Source organism: Trichechus manatus, unplaced genomic scaffold, assembly GCF_000243295.1.
Source record: "Trichechus manatus latirostris isolate Lorelei unplaced genomic scaffold, TriManLat1.0 scaffold00040, whole genome shotgun sequence".
NCBI classification, from domain to species: domain Eukaryota; kingdom Metazoa; phylum Chordata; class Mammalia; order Sirenia; family Trichechidae; genus Trichechus; species Trichechus manatus.
Genome location: NW_004443976.1, coordinates 17,662,702 through 17,682,798, shown reverse-complemented (window position 1 = coordinate 17,682,798; position 20,097 = coordinate 17,662,702). Strand labels below are relative to the sequence as shown.

At 55.3% G+C, this 20,097-nt stretch overlaps 2 protein-coding genes across 2 annotated transcripts; both read left to right on the top strand.

Annotated features, from left to right (window-relative positions):
• The first annotated feature begins 925 nt into the window (after positions 1-925).
• Positions 926-14,848, top strand: DPH1 (diphthamide biosynthesis 1). The gene is made up of 16 exons (XM_004376153.2): positions 926-1,434; positions 1,591-1,670; positions 1,943-2,094; positions 5,494-5,590; positions 7,338-7,490; positions 7,615-7,678; positions 9,295-9,416; positions 9,871-10,028; positions 10,181-10,302; positions 11,848-11,916; positions 12,332-12,488; positions 12,608-12,708; positions 13,242-13,320; positions 13,638-13,778; positions 13,932-14,039; positions 14,782-14,848. Exons 1-15 carry the CDS (start codon positions 926-928, stop codon positions 14,019-14,021), a joined length of 2,094 nt encoding a protein of 697 aa, XP_004376210.2. The 3' UTR covers positions 14,022-14,039; positions 14,782-14,848.
• Positions 14,221-15,846, top strand: OVCA2 (OVCA2 serine hydrolase domain containing). The gene is made up of 2 exons (XM_004376152.2): positions 14,221-14,404; positions 14,782-15,846. The coding sequence occupies exons 1-2, from the start codon at positions 14,221-14,223 to the stop codon at positions 15,276-15,278; spliced, it is 681 nt and encodes a 226-aa protein (XP_004376209.1). The 3' UTR covers positions 15,279-15,846.
• Positions 15,847-20,097: the final 4,251 nt, after the last annotated feature.

Below are 20,097 nucleotides of genomic sequence, written 5' to 3'. Positions count from 1 at the left end.
CTGGGAGGGAAGAGAGGCAGACGTAGAGGCCGGGCCAGCGGATGGCGGGGCCCGGGGGCTCACAGCGTGGTCACCTGCCCTCCCTGGGCCCGGGGGACTGCGCCCCGCGCGGCAGCCACGTGGGGGCGCGGCGGGACTTCCCCGGCGCCCGTGCCAACTTTGCCGTGCGAGATCCCCAGCCGGGCTGCCGCGCAGTCGGGGTGAGGTGGTCGCGGAGCCAGCTCTCCCCAAGTTGAGCCTGGCCCGGGCGGCTCACGCTGCCGTCGCGGCCTTCGCGTCCCTCCGCTCTAAGCTTAAGGAAAGTTTGAAGAACCCATCAGACACTTGCCACCCACCTCCTCGGTCGCTGGGTGCCCTGAACCGATCCCTGGGGACCAAAGCAGGGCAGCGGGGAAGGTGCCCGCGTCCAGGCCCCTCCTGGGGAGCTAGGGCGCGCAGGAAGCGCCCGAGCTGAATGCGCCGTGACTGACCGCTGACTGCACAGGAGCGCAAGCTGGATCTGCCTCGCCGAAGCGGCAGAAGCAGGCAGCTTGCCCGCGCAGGGGATGGGAGCCTGCAAGTGCAAAACTTTATAATGGCAAAGCAAGGGTCCCAGGAGGCCAGCTCCCCTTCCACTACGGTCGCGGCGCCATCCTGGCACAGGGGCCGCTCACTCTGGTCTCGGGCTGACCCCACCGAGCCAGAAACCTAGGCCTGGCCCCTTGATCCAAAGAGCAAACCCTGTGTCTCGCAACTGGCCACCGATCAGAACTGAGCTCCAACAGCAACCCCTCCGCAAGTGCGTCCCCGCAAGGCCCGCCAGCCCGCCGGAAACTGCTTCCCGGGCCCGGAGCCCCAGCGCCGGGCGGCTCCCGGGCTCGCGGCTCTACCTCGCGCGTATCCAACTCCAACTTGCCCCTGCGGCTCCAACTCACCTTTGCGAAGCATGTTGGCCGCCGGGCCGCCGCTCCGAGGTCGGCGTAGGCGCGCTCCCTCCCGGGGTCCAGATTCAAATCCCTGGGCGCCGGCTGCGGCTAATCCGGGCGCGCTGAGGCGGGGGCAAGCCGGCGATCCGCTTATGCCCGGCGGCCCGGCCCCGCAGGGGCATGGTGAGCCCGAGCCCCGCGCCCAGGGCACCGGCGCCCACCAGCAACAGCGGCGCTGCCCCACAGCAGCTCCGCGCGCTCGCTCAGCCCCGGGGCGAACGGCTTGCTCCGCGGAGACGGCGGCCTGCTTCTGCCGCCCGGAGCACTTTGCCGGCGGTTTTGAGGGGGGACACTGCCCCACAGCCGGCGGGCCGCGTGGCCCCCTCCTCTCCTCCCCCTCGGGCCGCCGCCGCCGCGGTTGCTGCAAAAGGGCGCTCGCACGCACCGCCGAGCTCCCGGGAAAGCGCCCGGCACGCGTTTGCAGGACCGAGCGATCCGCGGAGCGGGGCGCCTCCCTTCCTCCCCACCGGTTTCCCCCACCTCTCCTCCTCCTCCCTCCGTCGCTTGCTTGTTCTCACGCAAGCTCCCTCCCTCCCGCTCCCCGCCCCCGCTCACGGAGCGCCTCCCATACAAAATTTATGAAAGTGCTCTCAGCTCGCTATGCCGATCGCCGTCCTATTCCCAGGGCAGCAGCGCTCAGCCGCGCGGCGCCGCCTCCCAAGGTGTTTTCGCTGCGCCCGCCCCCGGGGACGATCCTCGGCCCACGTCCGTCCAAGTAGCTGCCCCAGCCCCTGGGCCGGTCCTTGGGACACTTTAACTGCCCTCCTGGAGCCCGCGCCCGCAGCCCAGCCCCCTCCCGCTCGCCCTTCGCGGCTGGAGGTCACGGGGAGAAGCGGCAGTTAGCGAGCGCCCCGCCGACCGGCTGTGTCGGAAGGACCGCCGCAGATAACTAGGATCACAAGTCCGCATCCCTGTCCATCTCCACCCTGGCCGGTGCCCCTTCCTCCTCGGAGGCTCGACGGCTCTTCCCCGCCCAGGACAGCTCCGGCGGACGCAGCCGCCCCGCATCTCGCGCCCCAGGACACTGTTCTCTTTTTGCGGGGGAGGTGAGGCGTGCCTCGGGCGGATCTGGACCTCGCAGAAAGCGTTCGGGGACGCTCGGCTGCAAATCGTAGAGAGCAGAGTGCCAGTGCGGGGCTCAGGTCGGCTCTCTCCGCCTGGGGGGCGCTGATCTTCCTCAGTCCACGGAGACCCCACCCGGGGAGTCACGGAAAAATGAGGAGGCACCGCCTAGAAAGCGGATCCCGCAGGGGGTCGGTTAGACTGAGTGTAGAGACGGTGCTGGCGAGATTCTGAATAGAGGCCGGCACCCCCTTCTGGCCTAGGATAAAGGGAGTCTTGGGGAAGGGAAAAGAGTGGGCCAAGTCACTCATTCAACACGTATTTATTGGTCCTTGAAACTAGCCCAGTGAAAAAGACAAAGCCCCTGCCCTCATGGAGTTTACATTATAGTAAACCTCCCCCCCCCCTGCAAAAACACCAGTTGCCTTCTAGCCAATTCCTGCTCATGGTGACCCCTTGTGTGCAGAGTAGAACTGCACTCCATATGGTTTTCAAGGCAGTGGCCTTCCTGGAGCAGATTGCCAGGCCTTTGTTCCTAGATGCCTCTGCAATGGGTTTGCAACCTTTCCGCTAGTAGTAGAAACCTTAACCTTTTGCATCACCCAGGGACTCCTTAAATTATGTTGTCGTTATAGACTCATAGCCACCCACGTGACAGAGTAGAACTGCCTCTTAGGGTTTTCTAAGCTATAATCTTTACAGCAGCACCCTGCCACTTCTTTATCCCAAGGAGCAGCTGGGGGGTTCGAACCACCAGTCTTTAAGTTAGCAGTCAAGTGCTTAACCACAGCACCACCAGAGCTTCTCCCTTATGTTCTAATAGGGAACAAATAAGTCCAGATGAGATGTATGCTTCAAAACAAAGAAAGCAGGGTGTTTGTTCTGCTGGAGCTGACATGAGGGTGGTCAGAGAAAGCTTCTCTGAGGTGGTAACATCTAAGTGGAGATTTAACTGAAGTAAGAGAATGAGTCATGTGATTTCTTGCAAAAAGCCTTGAAGCTGGCACAAACTTGGCATGATAGGAAGGTCAGAAAGAAGGCCAGTATCATTCATTCACTAACACGTGTATTCAATGCCACTGAGGCTCTGGGTTTGAGCTAACAGTACGGGCTTGGACTTCCAGAAACTTAGGGTGTAGTGGAGTGAGAAAGAGCCACAAGGCATCACAGAATGTGACAGGAGGAGGTACGAAGTGTGGGATGAGGCTCTGCTAGCTCCCTAATGGAGTGAGGGATGATCAGGGAAGCCTTCACAGAAGTCATTTTGGGGACTGAGTCCATCAGGCCAAGTAGGGAAAAGGGCATTCCAAGCAGGAAATAATGCACAAATGCTTGGAGGTGGGAAAGCAACCTGGTGTGTTCTGAAGGTTAAAAAGATTGGTCCCTCTTAGGGTGGGAGCAGAAGGTGAGTCATTCCTCTCAGCCTTGAGCAGCCATAGGGCCGAGCTGACCCCACCCCAACCTGAGCTCTGCAAGCTAAAGCTGAACTCCATGACAGTCAGAGCTGCAGAGGCCCTCCATTAGTAAACTGAGGCCCAGAGAGGTTGAACAACTTGTTCAATGTCACATAGCAGATCAGTGACAAAGTGTGGGCTTTCATCAGTACACTCATCCTCCTTCCACCTAGCCAAGCCGCCTCTTCATGACCTTCTGTCCCACAGACTCCAACATCTTAGGCAAAGTTGGCTGGCGCTGGGCGTGAGTGTGAGAAGCAGAGTTATTTCAGGCCTCAGGAGGGCTGGGTGCTGCCTTGGAGTCCAGCCAGGGGATGTGGGTGACTGTAGGCGGGTATTGTGGTGTAATATGGGGGTGCACTGTGCCCACCTTCTTGTCAGGCAGTAATTACTCAGGATGCTGAGTTACTTAGGCAGAGAGACCCCATGGACAGATGAGGGTGCCCTTGGCCCAAGGTGAAAGGCAGGCCTCAATGCCCCTCGTTGCAGGGTTTTGGGAGAAGTGCTCACATCTGCCCTTGATGCCCAGTTCTCCAAGACATCACCTGGTTTCTAAATGGAGGCCAGGGTGGTTCATTCAACACAAAGGCTCTGGGGCAATGTCACAGGAGGTGGGGACCTTCTGCAAACCGGCCCCACCTCTGCCAAGGGTAAGGTCCTAAAGGGCGGGGCCTAGTCTTTCCCTCTTGAAACTCTCAGCTGCTGCCAGAGCTAAAGCTGACTACAGTTTGGGCCTTGGGGTCCTGAAGGGGGAGGGGCTCAGCTCAGGTAATTTCAGAAATTAAGATACTGCACCCTGAGGGTCCAGAGAACCTGGGAGAGCTGGGAAAGTGCACGCTAGACTCTCATCAAGATGAGAGAAGATTTTCCTAGGATCGGTGCTAACCACATTCCTGTCCAAAGCTGACTATTCTAACAGTGCTAGCGGCCTGAGTGGACCCCTTCTGGTCCACCCCTTCTCTACTCACTCCCAGCCTGCCCAGCCATGGCTCCTCTCTGGGCGACCTCTCTGGCTGCTTGTTTTCACTTCTCCCTGCACTTTAATTAGGGGTTTCCAAGCAAGGAGGGCCTCCGGGGGAGCCCGAGGCCACAGAGCTGCCTTAAAGAGCCAGCTGTGCTCACAGCATTACCGCAGAGAGGAGAGGCCGGTGCCAGGGGGCAGGGTGGGCAAACGGCCTTGGAGGACCATTGCTCTATTGCTGTATGGGGCCGACCTAGCTGCGGGCCAGCCTTACAGGTACTTCACTCTTCCAAAGGTCAAGACTGTCTCACTGGCTGCTCTACCTTCTCTTTGGAGTCCCAGGAGCCCAGGGTGCTGATCAGGAGAAAGGCTTATCTAGATCTGAGGGGCAGCGTTGGCACAGCAAACATTGGTCAGGAATCAGGTTTAGACAATCTGTGTCCTCAGACTGCCCCATCCTCCCAGAAAAGCACCCTCAAGCTCGGCACCTTCTCCTGCGCAGCCGTTCCTCGCACGTGAACCTTCCACACAGGTTCTAGAGGTGACGAGGGCACTACGGCGCTCCGGGAATCCGCGCGAAATCTCTCAGCTTGGAGCTGGTCTGGTGGGCTCTGGTGGGCGCAGAGTTCTGTCCCGTCCGGGCAGTGGGGTCCTCTGAAGGAGGGAATGTGGCCCCACCCACACGCCGTCCGTCTGTCTGACCACTGCTTACCAGGAGAGGAGAAAGGGAGGGAGTTGAAGGAAGACCTAGCGGGTGTCCCCATTCACGGAACTCGGGCCCGCACGATTTCGCAAGAAGGGAGTGCTAGTCCCAGAATGCCAGGTTCGGACCAGCTGGGGAAGGGAGGGGAGACTGGGTGGGCGGGAGAACATAACCGCGTGGTCAGGGACCACTAGGGGCCCCCGAGAGTTTTGACCTTCCGGGCTGAGATAGAACCCACTATAGCCCCGCCCGTATCTTCTCCTTCTTGGACCCCACCCAGAGAGTCTCCGCCCCTCGCTGGTCAATCTTCGATCGATTGCAATGCCTACGCTCTCCGCATTCCTCTAGCGCTGTCTTTTTGGTCCCCACGTGGGTAAGTTGGTGATGGCGGCGCTGGCTGTGTCGGAGGCGGCGGAGCCCAGCGGCCGAAGCGGCCCTGGCAGAGGTGGGTGCTGCAGCGCTGCGGCCTCCAAATCTCCCATCTCGGGGTGGGGCCCTCAAATCATTGGCAGGATCAGCCTCCATTAACGGCAGCATCGCCTTCTCCGCCAGACCCGGAAGTCCCCGCTGTCACTCGCTCTAGGCTGCTGTCACCGGAGCCCAGGGGGCCTGGTCTCATTTTGCAGCCCTAGGACTTGACCGGGAGCAACACCTCCTGGGAACTTGTAGTTCTCAAGCTGGAAACGCTGCCCATGCCTTCGCCAGCAGACAGACACATGAAGAGTCACGGATAAGACGGACTCGATGGGACCAGGCCTGTTGGTGCGGTCACTTCACAGTGGGCCCTTAGGAATACTTTCAGGGAAGACGCACATAGTTTCCACTCACCAGGCGTTGATTGAGCGCCGATTGAATGCCAGGCCTGCGCTAAGTGCAGGGACTAGAATACTGCCGCTGTCCTCAGGGATGTCACAGTATACCGGGGAATACAGATGTAAACAGATGATCACAGCCACGTGATAAAAGAGGAGGCGCCAATCCCAGTCCCACTGAGCCCGTGGGATTTGTTGAGCTGCTAAGGCTAGCTGATTCTGCACCCCACGGTCCTCAAAAGGCTTTGACCTGTCAGAAGGAGGCTCTGTGAAGGGCTCAGGGAGGCTGGGCTGGTTGCCCCAAGGCCTCTGAAACAACTGGACAAAAACCATAGCAGTGGTAACATTCAGACCTGGTCTCAGGCTCCCAGCCTTCTGTGCTAGCCTTCCAGCCTTACCCCCCGCCCCCTGCTTCCCCCATTCACAGTGGATAAAGGCTTAGGTCTTCCAGGGTCTCCTATCATAGTGAGGGGCCTTAGCACAGATTCTGGCACATAGTACAGGCTCAATAAATATTCAGTGAATAAATTAATTTCTTGCCTTCTCACATTCACGAACTGTCTGACTCATAAGAGATAACTGGGGGTTGAGCTGAGCTGAGCTGTGGGGAGTAGAATGAGTCCAGGTTAAGGGTTGCAGCCTTGCTAAAGAGCTACAACGTTTTCTCCTTTAATAAGAGGGTTGTAATTATTTGTATACCTGTCTTTGGCCCCACTAGTCCGTAGCCCCTAGAGGGTAAGTTCACTTTTCTGTCCTTACCTATTTGCCCACAGTCCTGACTAGAGTATATTTTTTCCATCCTTGGGCGGTGGAGGGAGGCAACGGGACCAGGAAACTAGTTAACTCAGTTAAATATATGTTGTTTATTTCCATTTTAAATGAGGAGAGGGAAGAGTGCAAGAATTAACCAGTGTGGGCATGGTCAGTGGGACTCGGAGTAAGGCGGGCAGTTTTTAAAATAAGTACTCATAACACTTTGCATATAGATCTCATGCCTGGGACCGCTGAACTTCAAGATGTTCTCCAGGGATAGGATGGGGGGGGGGGCATTTTCCCAGACTAGCTGAACTGGCTAGGCTCTTGAATTTTCCACTGGATTGTTCTTCATCAAGTAGCAATTGTGTGGACCCAGACTCTGTCCTTCAGTCCAGTCCCCTGGTGTCTCCTCTACTCTTCTGAGCAAAGGAGTGAGCCTATAAAGATTTCCTCCTGGCTTAATGAGTTGTCTCTTGCTTCAAGATGACTCAGTAGGGAAGAAGGCTGGGCCAACCCCCTTGACATCTGAGATCTGGGCCTTAAACTTTGAGGGAGTTAACGGCTTAGTTGGGTCTGGCTGTGGTCTAGGCCAGGTGCTGACTCAGGCCTTAACATTCATCCTAGGTCGAGTTCCTCGGGGCCGCTTGGCCAATCAGATCCCGCCTGAGATTCTGAACAACCCCCAGCTGCAAGCAGCCATCCAGGTACTGCCTTCTAACTACAACTTTGAGATCCCCAAGACCATCTGGAGGATCCAGCAGGCCCAGGCCAAGAAGGGTGAGCCCCCAGGCTTTGAGCTGGGCTGAGTATGGGGAGATTGCCTTGTCTAGCCAGGGACCAGTGTCCCCATCCAGGCCTCCTCCCAGCCCTCTGCCTCTCCTGTCTCTGCTCTGTCTTGCAGTGGCCTTGCAAATGCCCGAAGGCCTCCTCCTTTTCGCCTGCACCGTTGTGGATATCTTGGAAAGGTGAGGCAGTTGCTGGCGCTGGAGAGGAAACTGGGCCAAGACCCTCCCTGTGCCATCACAGCTCTGTCTATTGGCATCTTTTTTTCCTTCTAGACCTCTGTGTATTCCCCCTCACCACCTCTCAACCACTCACACACACACACACAAAGGGAAAAACCCAAACCAAGCTTCCAATCCTGCTGAGATCCCTGTTTGTACTTAAAAATCGCTCCTCCCCCAAAAAAATTGGGAGAAAGAACGAGGTCAATTCCAGTATCTTCAAAGCTGGGCCCAGAGCAGGTGATGGGGCCTGGGGAGGCACCTAAGAATCCTTAGAGCTGACCCTGGGATGGGCTGATCGGTCAGCACGGAGTCTGGCTGGGGGCCTCTTTTTCTTTGGCACATTCAGAGCAAGGACGGGTTTGGTAGGAGAATAAGGGTGCCTAGGAGAAGGTATTCAGTTCCTCTTCTCCCCTCGGTCTAAGTTTCTTCCATCCAATGAGCCATCCTTGGGAGGGAGGAGTCAGTTCTCAGCCATCTGGAGCCAGCATGGGAACAGGGAGGGGGAATGAAGAGAAGGGAGGTTATCTCCTGGTGGGAACCTCCCACTTCCCTGCTGCCGCCCTCCCCCCATCCTGCTCCCATCCCGCTGCTGCCACAGACTCACTTCCCTGCTCCCATCCTCTTGCCCCTTGGGGATGCTCTCTGGGGCTCCGGCCAATCTGCATACATTTTAATCTATAAAAAATTAAGTGCTCCGGCTGACTCAGACGCCTGGGCTGCATTCTAAGGAACTGAATAATCTGCTTCTGGGCACAGCCTGATTTGGGGGAGGGGGGTTGGCTGGCAGTAGCTCCGCTTCCCCCACCACACCCCCAGGAGAGGAATGGGGGGGGACCCCAGTCACTGAGCCAGGCCCAGGGGTGAATCTGTCCCAGGGAAGAGCTGGTCCTCCTGTTCCACTCCTGTGGTGAGTCAGGGGGTGCGGGGTCTTCCCTGCCCACCCCCCTCGCCCTGTGATTCAGGCCTGGCAGCAGATCCCATGGCAATGTGCTGGCTGGAGCCCACTCTTCCTGATACATGAGTCAGGTGGGCGGTGCCATGTGCTGTGAGGCAGCTGGGCTTGGGCCCCCCCAACCTGGGCACTGAGGGCCCTGCTTAATGGTGGGGAGGTGGCAGGGTGCCTGGGCAAAAGGGGAGGCTGTGTGTACCCATACATCCATTCCCTTGCAAGACCACAGTGCTAAAGTGTGGGAGTGGGTGCCTTTGCATGTGTGCCCCTGCGTGGGCTCATTGCTCTGGGTGGGATGGGTTCAGGTGGCTGCAGGCCCTGGTGGTCTGTGTTTGACCCTGTGTATGCCAGTCTGAAGGTTGGCTCCCTCTTCCAGTCTGAGCCTGGCCAGAGGAATCAGGGTGTTTTAGAAACCATGCTTGTGCAGCTACAGTTCCAGGAGCTGCTGCCAGGGCTGAGGGAGGTGGCAGCTGGGCACCTCCTACTCTTTGCTGGCAGAAGTGGCAGCTGCCAACCTAAGGAATTGAGAGAGGTAGGGAGAGAGGAGCTGGGCCCTGAGACCCCTCCACAGGGTTAGATCTCTCTCCCACCTTGTATCACTATCCCACTCCTCCTCCTGCCCCAGGTTCACAGAGGCCGAAGTGATGGTGATGGGTGACGTGACCTATGGGGCTTGCTGTGTGGATGACTTTACTGCGAGAGCCCTGGGAGCGGACTTCCTGGTGCACTATGGCCACAGCTGCCTGGGTATGGCAGGCCAGGTACCTGGACCTGGCAGGGCTGGAAGGAGGGCAGGGCTGCACACTAATCCCCATTGCCACGCCTGCCTGCCCTGCTTGCAGGCATGAGGTCCCTCCTGATTTCTGGGATGGCCTCGGCCTTCCTGCTCTGCAGGTGGATCTTTCCTTTGGATTTGGTTGCCTTGGAAACCATGCTGCTGTCCCAGATGCGGGTGTTTGAAAGGCTGTTGATGGTAGAGCAGGCTGGGCCCCTGGCCGAGTGACAGAGAAGCCTAACCAGGAGGAGCTCTTAGGGGACCTGTGACCCCCTCCTCCCCACCCTCCTTCCACCCCGAGGTTGTGAAGGATTGTCACAGTGGTTGACATCACTGGTCCTGGCTTCTCAGAGAGCTCGGCCCAGGCCAGGCCCTCTGCTCCTCCTGCCTTCTGAAACAGTCTTCTCAATTCTTCTGTCTTCCCAGTTCCCATGGACACCTCAGCCCAAGACTTCCGGGTGCTGTATGTGTTTGTGGACATCCGGATAGATACCACCCACCTGCTGGACTCTATCCGCCTCACCTTTCCCCCAGCCAGTGCCCTTGCCCTGGTCAGCACCATTCAGTTTGTGTCAACCTTGCAGGTGAGTGGATGTGAGGATGTCCAGCATCCCATCAGCAGACAGTGGCCAGTCTCTGGCCGTTCCTGGATCCCCACGCCAGATGCTCCAGGCTGCTCCTCGGCCTGGCTCTCCTTCTCCAGCCACTTGCGTCCCTTCCCTCGTTATCCCTACAGGCAGCTGCCCAGGAGCTGAAAGCTGAGTACCGTGTGAGTGTCCCACAGTGCAAGCCCCTGTCCCCTGGGGAGATTCTGGGCTGCACATCCCCCCGACTACCCGAAGAGGTGGAGGCTATTGTGTAAGTTAGAAACGGGGTGCTCGTGGAGACATAAGAAATGAACCCTGGGAGGGAGCCTGAAGTTCACTGTACAGGAAAGGAAACTGAGTCTCAAGCTCTTTAACCATTTGCCCAAGGCCACACTGCAAGTTAGCGACAAAATAGGGACAAGAAGTTAGGTTTCCTCCCTCCCTGTACTTTGCTCTGTCCAGAAGGTTGCGCTCAGGGTGGCGGAAGGAATCAGAGGGCTTGATGGGGGGATGAGGGTAGGCTAGATATGGTGGGAATATAATTGGAGAAGATGGATGGGCACACCCAGGCTGCAGCCCCATTAATTTAGCATTCGGACAGCTAACAAGCAGGAGCAGCGTGTCTCCTGCCACCTAATTATTTTAGGTAATGGAAGTGCTTAATGTTGTGTGAATGCAGCCAGCCTCAGAGACGACAGCTCCCCCAGCTGGGACTGGGGAGGGGAGACCTGTTCCCAGCTAATGGCGGGGAAGGAGCGGGGCACTCCCTGACTCAGCCCCACCTCCAGAGCTGCGGAGGCTGGTCCCACAGGCCTGGCTGCACCCACACAGGACACCCCTACCCCTAGACAGGCCCACATCAGGGCCTTCCCCAGCCCAGCCCTGGCAGCCTGCTCCCTGAGGGGCATTCCCCGTGCCTGTGCTTGCATGACTCTGAGCTCTTAGATGTCTATCCTTGGGGGCTTCAAAATGTATACTGGAGGGAGGGCCACCCTGAGGGTTGGCCATTCATCAAAATGAGGTGAGATCAAGAAGCAAGGAAAGAGCTGCCCCAGGCAGGTTATCCTCCATACCCTGGACTCTTCATGGCACGGGGAGGTAGTTAGGGACAATATCTCCTAGAGCATGCTTGGTATGACATGGTGATTAAGCCTGGAGTCAGACCCAAACTCAAGTCCTGGAACACTGCTTAATAGCTGTGTAACTTTGGGCAAATTCTTGACATCCCTGAAACTCAGTTGTACCTTTGTAAACTGAGAGTAAGTATGGGTATCTTGGAGAATTTTTTAGTAGGACTGAGTGACATCACGCACGTCAGATACTTGTCCAGGCCTGGTACCCAGAAGGCACAAGTCCAGTAAATGGTAGCTGTTATAACTCAGTAACAACTGGACCTGAGAACTAGTTTGGGCAGAGAGTAGCCAGTGTGTACCCTGAAACCTCATTTACAGCACAACCTGAGCACTACTTCTCACATCTGTATTGAGCTAGATGGAGGAGATTCTGCCCCTCACCTCCAAATTAGGATCTCTACAGCCCCAGGGGGCCTTACTCTCCTGAAAGGTTGGGGCGGTCACTTCTTAGATTCCGCATTACATACATAACTAGAAGGACCTTATGGTCATCCAGTTCAAACTCCTTATTTCACATGTGAGAAAACTTAAAGCCCCAAGAGGTGAAATGATGACTTATCCCAATTCACACTGTAGTCAGCAGCACAGCCAGCCGAGAACACAGTCCTCTGGACCTCCAGGGTGGTGAGCGCCTCTTCTGCTGCCCCACACCACATTTATGGCCTCCTTTCTTCCACCTGCAGGTATCTTGGAGATGGCCGCTTCCATCTGGAGTCTGTCATGATTGCCAACCCCAATGTCCCTGCTTACCGGTATGGGCTGGGCTGGGCTCAGCAGCTGGGAGAGAGTGGGATCCCCTGCCACTGGTGCCCTCAATTCACAGAAACTTCCTTATGCCCCGGCCCCTCAACAGCCCCTGGCCCTGAGGGTCTGAGGCCCTTAGGCCCTGGATCTGGGCATCAGAGCAGCAGCAGCAGCCCACCAAGCCTCCGGGATTCACACTGAGATTCTAAAGCCCTCCCCTACTCTTGCCTGCCCCATCTGTGGGACTGAGCTTCCCAGTGACAATCCCGGCTCTTGTCTCTGTTCTGAAGTTACCTGCAGCTGCAGAGTCAGAGGATAAATGGTGCCTGAAGGCTCAGGAGCCCAAGGGGCTGAGAGCCATGTATATAGTGGGAGTCCCATGAGTGGCTATCACAGTGACCCTGCCAGGTTCTTCTTTTCCAGGTACGACCCATACAGCAAAGTCCTGTCCAGAGAGCACTATGACCACCAGCATATGCAGGCCACCCGCCAGGAAGCCATAGCTACTGCCCGCTCGGCTAAATCCTGGGGCCTCATCCTGGGCACCTTGGGCCGCCAGGGTAGCCCCAAGATCCTGGAGGTCAGAGGGCTCTGGATGGCCTCTGAAGATGGGGACTGACTGAAAACCCAGCTGGGAAAATCAGCCAAGGGGGTTCCGCTTGATCATGGTGACCCTCGCTCTGTCCCCTCTCCCAACAGCACCTGGAATCTCGGCTTCAGGCTTTGGGACTTCCCTTCCTGAGACTGCTGCTCTCAGAGATCTTCCCCAGCAAGCTTAGCCTACTTCCTCAGGTGGATGTGTAAGTTTCCTTGCCTTACCTACCTAGCTGTGAGCCTGGCTAAAGAAGCTGAGAAGCCAGGTCCTGCCCAGACACATGGAAGGCTGGAGTCGATGCGAATTGCTTCCATGGTCATGAAATTTGAGTGTTTACTGAGTGCTTGGTCAGCAGGGGTTTCCTTTAACTATGGGTCACTCCTGTCTTGTCTGGCTCTAGAGCCAGAGGTTGTGGCAGCGTCACAGTTGTTCTGTGTGAGGTTAAGTTGAGGGGTTATTGGCACCTGTACTGTACCAGGCACTAAATTTGGTTCTGGAGATACTAGCATGAAGCAGCTGCCCAGGCCCTGCCCTCAGAAAGCTCACAGTCAGCGGAGGAAACTAAATAAGCGGCAGCAATATGGTCAGATTGTTATTCCAAACAGCAGTAGGTGACAGTCTTTATTTCAGTAAACATTCATAGGGTACACTGGGGACACAGTCATGTTCTTCAGTATGTCTCCCTGCCCAGAAGAAGGTGAGGCTCCCACCTGGAGTCTGATCTGCTTTCCTTTCCAGGTGGGTGCAGGTGGCATGTCCACGGCTCTCTATTGACTGGGGCACAGCCTTCCCCAAGCCGCTGCTGACACCCTATGAGGTAATGCTAAGTTTTGAAAATCCCTGGGAGAGAGTGGGCCTTGCACCTGGTTCTGTGAAGGGATGGGTCGGGAGTGGGGTACGTGGGCAGCATTTGGTTAAATTCGTAGCAACTGAAGTCTGACTGCCTTGTACCCCAGCTAGGCCACTTCCTGGCTGGTGTGGCCTTCGGCAAGTCCTTTTACCTCTCTGGGTCTCACACTTCTTTCTGTAATATGGGGGTAACAGGACTTTCGTAAAGCCGTTGTGAGGACTGGATTAAATAATCAACGTGCAGAAAATGTTAGTGAACTTTATCGTCCGGTTCTCCTCCCCTAGGCAGCTGTGGCCCTGAGGGACATTTCCTGGCAGCAGCCCTACCCCATGGACTTCTACGCCGGCAGCTCCTTGGGGCCGTGGACAGTGAACCATGGGCAGGAGCGGCCCCGCAAGACTCTGGGCCCGCCTGCCCTGGGGAAGGTGGGCGGGGACTCCAAGGAGGGCTGAGAGACTGCCCTTGGGCGACGTCTTTGCACTGGTCGCCTCCGTGGTCACACGAGCCGAAGCCGCCGCCCTGCGGCCGTGACGAGAAATGCAGTGGAGCGAGACCGTAGCCAAAGTCTGTGTCCTCAGGTGCAGGAAAGGTCCACGTGCCCCTCTCCAGCCGCGAGTTGTGAAGATTGCAGTTGCAGAGACGAGAAGGTGGCGCCGCTCGCTCCTTGAGACGCTCCACGGGCCCAGGTATTCCTCACTCATGTTCTAGCTGCGCCCCGCCCCTCCTCGTTGTCATGGAAACGCCCTCAGCTACTAGCTCGTTGGCCCGCCGTCAGGGTGGTGCCGTCATTTGGTTCCTCCCCTCCCATTCTTTTTCCGCTCGGGGAAAAGCCGCTTCCGGTGCCTCACTGGCGCGCTGCCCAGCATTATGATGGTGCGGCAACCTTTGCGCGTGTTGTGCTTGGCGGGCTTCCGGCAGAGCGAGCGGGGCTTCCGCGAGAAGACCGGAGCGCTGAGGAAAGCGCTGCGGGGTTGCGCCGAGCTCGTGTGCCTCAGCGGCCCGCACCCGGTCCCGGAGGCAGCGGGCCCCGAAGGTGCCGGGCCAGACTCCGGTGAGATGAGACTTGCCCCGGAAATGCACTCGGTCTTCTCCATCTTGCCTCGTCCCCTTCACACCCTTCGGCGTATCCCTCACCCTGTGTCCACCTCTTATTCCGCCCACTTTATTCTGTCCATTCCCTTCATTTCTCCTATCCCGGTCCCCCTCTGTGTACCTCACCTGCTCTCCCAGACTTCCAACTTCATGTCATCCCCCTCTGTCCTCCAATTTATGCCAGTCTGTTCTCCCTTCTCAATACTCCCAGCTGTGTCCTTCCTCCTCAGCTGCCTCTCTTTCTCGCTGTCATTCCCAAGCCCTCCCTCCCAAGTCCTCCCCCACCTCCCCGTATTCCCTTAGCCTAACCCCATCCTCTCCCCCATATCGCTGTAGGGCCCTGCCCTCCGGAGGAGCAGCCCCGAGGCTGGTGGTTCTCGGAGGAGGGAGCCGTTTTCTCCGCGCTGGAAGAGCCCACGGTGTGCTGGGGCCTGGAGGAAGCCCTGGAAACAGTGGCACAGGCACTGAACAAGCTTGGGCCTTTTGACGGGCTCCTTGGTTTCAGTCAGGGGGCAGCGTTAGCAGCCCTTGTGTGTGCCCTGGGCCAGGATGGTGATCCCCGCTTCCCCTTGCTACGGTTCACCATCCTGGTGTCTGGTTTCTGTCCCCGGGGCCTTGGACTCAAGGAACCCATTCTGAAGGCCCCCTTGTCACTCCCTTCACTCCATGTTTTTGGGGATGCTGACCGCGTCATCCCCTCTCAGGAGAGCGTGCAACTGGCCAGCCAGTTCCCTGGAGCCATCACCCTCAACCATTCTGGTGGCCACTTCATTCCAGCTGCAGCATCCCAGCGCCAGGCCTACCGCAAGTTCTTGGACCAGTTTGCAGAGTGAAAGATCCAACAAATGCCTCTGTCCCTTTATTCCCCCTCCCAACCCCAATGGGGCATGACACCTTGGTGCAGCCTCTGTCTGACCTATAATCCCTGCCCTCCCCTTTTCCTCCTCACCTTGAACCCCTACTGCTGTTAGTTGCCCCTCGCTATGACCAATTAAGAGACAAATGTCAATTCCCAGAGCCTTGCTCTGCATTCAAGAAAAGAGGGGCAGAGGCCTTGATGGACACTTCTGATACTCAAACATGGAAAAGGCCGGCAGAACCCTGGATCAGAGGAGGGTGACATGGGAAAAGCAGGGCCTGGCACCACTGTGACTGCCACAAAATAAAGTGGTGATTTGGATTTTGAGCATCTCTTTCCTGGTCCACAAAGAAAAACCCATTTTATCATGGAAGTCTTGGATCTCTAGCCATTGACACAGCCTATGGGGCAGCACCAAGCAAGAAGGTGTTCCAGTTGAGTCCCCAGGACAAGCTCATGCATGTGTCCGCATATATACTCACACATTTTTGGTGGAAGTCTTAAGGCACAAACTGAAGGAAAAGAGGCCTCAGCTAAATTAGGAAAGAATTTATGTTGGAGAAGTTTTAGGAAGACAGCACCTGACAAGGCTCTGTGTGGGCCGCATGACTTTAGGTTTGCTTTAGCCTGATCCCTGAGAGTTGTGTGTGCTGGCCTTCCCTCAAAGCCCAGCTTCTTGTCTACTCTGCATTCTCCTCCATAACTGCTCTAGCCCCTCTGAACTAGGACTTGACCCATCTGGAGGGTTTCTCGGGTCAATGCTACTTTGTAGTGACCACAGCCAGAGCCTAAGCAGCCCAGCTGGTTTGCCTTTGGGGGTGTAGTTAGTGCTTCCAGGCACTATAATTGCCCACCCCAGCCACTTTCCCCTCACTTCAAGTGCTTGCCCCCTCAACACACACGCTGCTGACATCCACCCTATTTTAGTTAGTTAGTGCTGCTGTAACAAATACAGGTGGATGGCTTTAACAAACGGAAATGTATCTTCTCACAGTTTGGGACGCTAGAAGTCTGAATTCAGGGCACTGGCTCTAGGGAAAGGCTTTCTCTGTCAGCTCTGGGGAAGGTCCTCTCCAACTTCTGCTTCCTGGTTTCTTGGAGATCTTCGTATGTCTTGGTATCTACCCCATCTCTGCTAACTGACTTGTGTGTTTAATCTTTTATATCTCAAAAGAGATTGACTGAAGACACACCCTACACTAATCCTGTCTCATTAACATAACAAAGAACCCATTCCCATATGGGATCATAACAGCAGGCACAGAGGTTAGGAATTACAACATATGTTTTGGGGGGACACAATTCATAACATCCCCTGTCTGCAGGGCCGTTCTTTTCTGGAAGATCGCAACAGGCCCTCTCCAGGAACTCAGCAGGAATTAGGGTTTAGGGGATGCAGCACAAATACTCCAGACCATCCTCAGACAACCACACTGATTGATATCCCTTAAGTTATCCAAGGTTCTGAGTTCCTGACTACACATAGCAGCTGTCCTAGATAATAAGCTGAAGTTACTCTCCTGGATGCCAGGGACTTTACCTAGGCAAGAGGCCCTGTTAACCAGGTTTAGGACCTTTACAGCAGGAAGTGGGAGAGTTCTCCCTTGCTTGTCACACCCTGCCTTGCTCTTGGTGTTTTAGAGGGATCCCTTGGCAAAAGTAGGGGACTCTGAAATGGACTGAACTATTCCTACAAACCTGTTGGATTTGGCCCATGAGATTTAAAAAAAAAAAAAATGGATTTATTGACAGCATTTAAATTTTTAGAAAATTCAGATTTTGGTTTCTCTGGAAATAATGGATTTACAGCTCAGGGCCCACATACCCTTATGGCTATGATAGGCTGTCCCCTTTAGCAAGGTCCCAAGAGGTGAGATGACTTGCACTCCCCAGCTGCTGCTACTTGGGATTATTGTGAGAATTTAAAGGAGAGGGAAATTGTATTGAGGAATGAATTTTAAGCCAGGCCTTAAAATCAGAAGGGGAGAGGAAAGCAGTATTGGAACTGAAGTGCTCATGCTTGAGTTGAGAAAGGAGATGAAGGAGAATTCCCCCTAACAATCACAAGATGTCCAGGCTGGAAGAAAAAGATCATTGGTATTATTCCCAACAAGTGGGAAATGGCACCTCCCATCATGTCCTCCAAGACCCACAGAGAATCAGAGGGTTGTGCCTGCCCCCCACCCTGCCATACACACACACATTCTAGGGACCGCTTGCATCAGGATCATCATCTGTTAAAACTCGAATTCCTGGGGCCAATTCCAGACCTACTGAGCCAGAACCACTAAGACCCAGGAATGTGCATTTTGACAAAATGACCCTAGTCATTCCCAAGCAAGGTAATACTTGAAAAGCACTGTCTTAGAATAATAGTCTCTGGTAAGTATGTGTTATTTAAAAAAGAAAAAGAAAAAAGCCCCGCATGTGGTTCTCGTGCACCCCCCTGGCAGGAGAGGAAGCCCCAATCAAGAATCATTGATCTAAAATTTTCAGTTTATAGATAAGGAGAATGAGGTCTGGAGGATAGACATAGTAATAACATGTATAACATATAATAACAGTATGCTAGACATTGTGATAAATAGAAGCTTTGGTGTTGCCTAATTTAACCTCACAACTTCTTGAGGTAGGTACTATTATTAACGTCCTCTAACAACTGAGGAAACGGGCACAAAGAGGCTAAATAACTTGCTCAAGGTTGAATTCAGACCCAAGAGCTCACGTTGCTTTCTCCCCTGCCCTGTAGAAGATGAGTAGAGAGAACACCACTCATCACTTTTTGAGCCTATGTCCTGTCTGGTCCTCACCTTCCTAATCCATAAAATGGGTTAGGGGAGTATACTGAATTATTTCCAAGATGCTAAACAACTCTAACATTGTACAGTCCTCTGGTTCTTCCCCCTCTGGCTGCCACCTCCAGATGGGTTCCAACTGCAAAAGATTTGGCCTCTTCTTTTCAGAACATCCCTACCATTTCTCATTTCCACCTCTCACTCCATCTTGGATTCCTGAAGCTCTTGGGACAGTGGGTCCCCTGGCAAAAACCAAATCAGTGACCCCCTGTGTGTCAGAGTACAACGGTGCTCCATAGGATTTTCAATGCTTGACTTTTCAGAAGTAGATCACCAGGCCTTTCTTCCAAGGCACTCCTGGGTGGACTCAAACTACCAACCTTTTGGTTAGCAGCCAAGCACCATCCATTGACTCCTCCTTAGCAAAGGACCCCTCAATATTCATGGTTCCAGAGTGTCTGCTCAGGGAGGTGTGCTCCCCCTCCCCTATTTGTTCTGCATAAGTGCCTAGAGCTGGGGTCTCCACCCAACACCACTACCCCTTAACACACATAGCAGGCTGATAGACTACTTAATATCAGAACAGCGTTTCTCAGTTTTCAAAGCTTTTACTTACATGATCCTATTTGATCTTCACAACACCCCCTTCAGGAAGGCAGAGGAGGGATTATTATCCTGTTTTAGAGAAGGCTCCAAAACAGAATATGGCCCCATAAATGACAGTTGATGATGGAGCCATGTTGGACCTTCTGCTTCCCAATGTACTACTCCCACCTGCACACAATACATCCACAGATGTCCACTAGAGGCCAGAATCAAGTGCATCTTACTCTGGTTAAGACCTCAGGGTCCCTGGGAGGGGTGATGTGGGCGTTGGTCAACCATGAAATCAGCACCAGCTGTCTTTGGAGTAGTTTAGAAAAGGAGAGGGCATAGAGAGGTAAAGAAAAGTTGAACTAATGGGGGAGCGGGGCCGGGTTGCACGAACCATTCTCACCACTATCCACAGGGAGATTGAAAACCCAATGTCCAACTGTTATCCCCTGCAGGGGGTGATGCTGGCAGTGGCAGGTGACATACACAATGTTTTTAAAGGGGGGTCACTGTCCACACTTCACTGGCAGGACAGGACTTCAGCCTCTCTGATATTCACTCCCCTTATTTAGGGCTAATTTGAAAAACTGTCTCAAATTGGAACACCGCGCCTAGAGACAGACTAAAGATGCTGATATGTTCTCACAAAGCTTTTGGAACTGGATTAACTTTAAAAGCTCATTGGTTTCCTGAGGGTTGGGGACAGGCCTGGGGACCCTACTTATCATTCTCTGTGGTTCAGAAGGAGAAGTTGAGGAGGGTAGTTACAGAAGGCTATGACTCCATCAGGAAATGAACTCAAGGGTTTGCTCTTAGCTCTCAGTCTACTCAGCTAGGGGTTTCTGGAAGGACGGTGTTGTGGCGTATTTAGGAAAACTTGCCTTCCGTTTACCGCCTTCAGCCCACAGGACGCAAACAGAACGTTCTCTGATGCCTTTTGGCCCCAGCAGCCTCCCACAGGGGAGATGAAAAGAGTCCAAGCCCCAGAACTACCCCTTCTCTCGCCGTCCTCTGGCTGTGATACCTCGGCTGGGAGGACAAGAGAGTCACTGAGGACGGCGGTCAGACCACGCTTCTCTGCCTTGGTGGATGCACAGCAGTCAGACCCTGGAGGGCTCACCTCCCTGCCCAGCACCTCCCACCACTTCCGCGGATACGTTTGATCTTGACTCCCGCCCCCGCCTTCTCTTGCTCCTGGTCTTTCCACCCTCCGCTGGCAGGGCGCGGCGCGTGCTGCGGCGCGTGCTGCGGGGCGACCATGGCTGTAGACTGTTACCTCCGGTTCCCACAGTAACAATCGAAAGCCACGGTTGCCCTGGAGACGCGGGGGCGGGGCGCGCGCCGCTGACGGCAACGCGGCGGCTCTGGACAGGCTGACGTCAGGGCCGCGGGGGTGGGTGGTGG

Excerpts from the sequence above, each read along its gene's own strand:
- DPH1 (XM_004376153.2), top strand. The coding sequence starts at position 926 with ATGTTGGCCGCCGGGCCGCCGCTCCGAGGTCGGCGTAGGCGCGCTCCC. Across the intron at positions 1,671-1,942 it reads GGGGACGATCCTCGGCCCAC|GACAGCTCCGGCGGACGCAG; the intron begins GTCCGTCCAAGT and ends TTCCCCGCCCAG. Across the intron at positions 9,417-9,870 it reads CTATGGCCACAGCTGCCTGG|TTCCCATGGACACCTCAGCC; the intron begins GTATGGCAGGCC and ends CTGTCTTCCCAG.
- OVCA2 (XM_004376152.2), top strand. The coding sequence starts at position 14,221 with ATGATGGTGCGGCAACCTTTGCGCGTGTTGTGCTTGGCGGGCTTCCGG. Across the intron at positions 14,405-14,781 it reads AGGTGCCGGGCCAGACTCCG|GGCCCTGCCCTCCGGAGGAG; the intron begins GTGAGATGAGAC and ends ATATCGCTGTAG.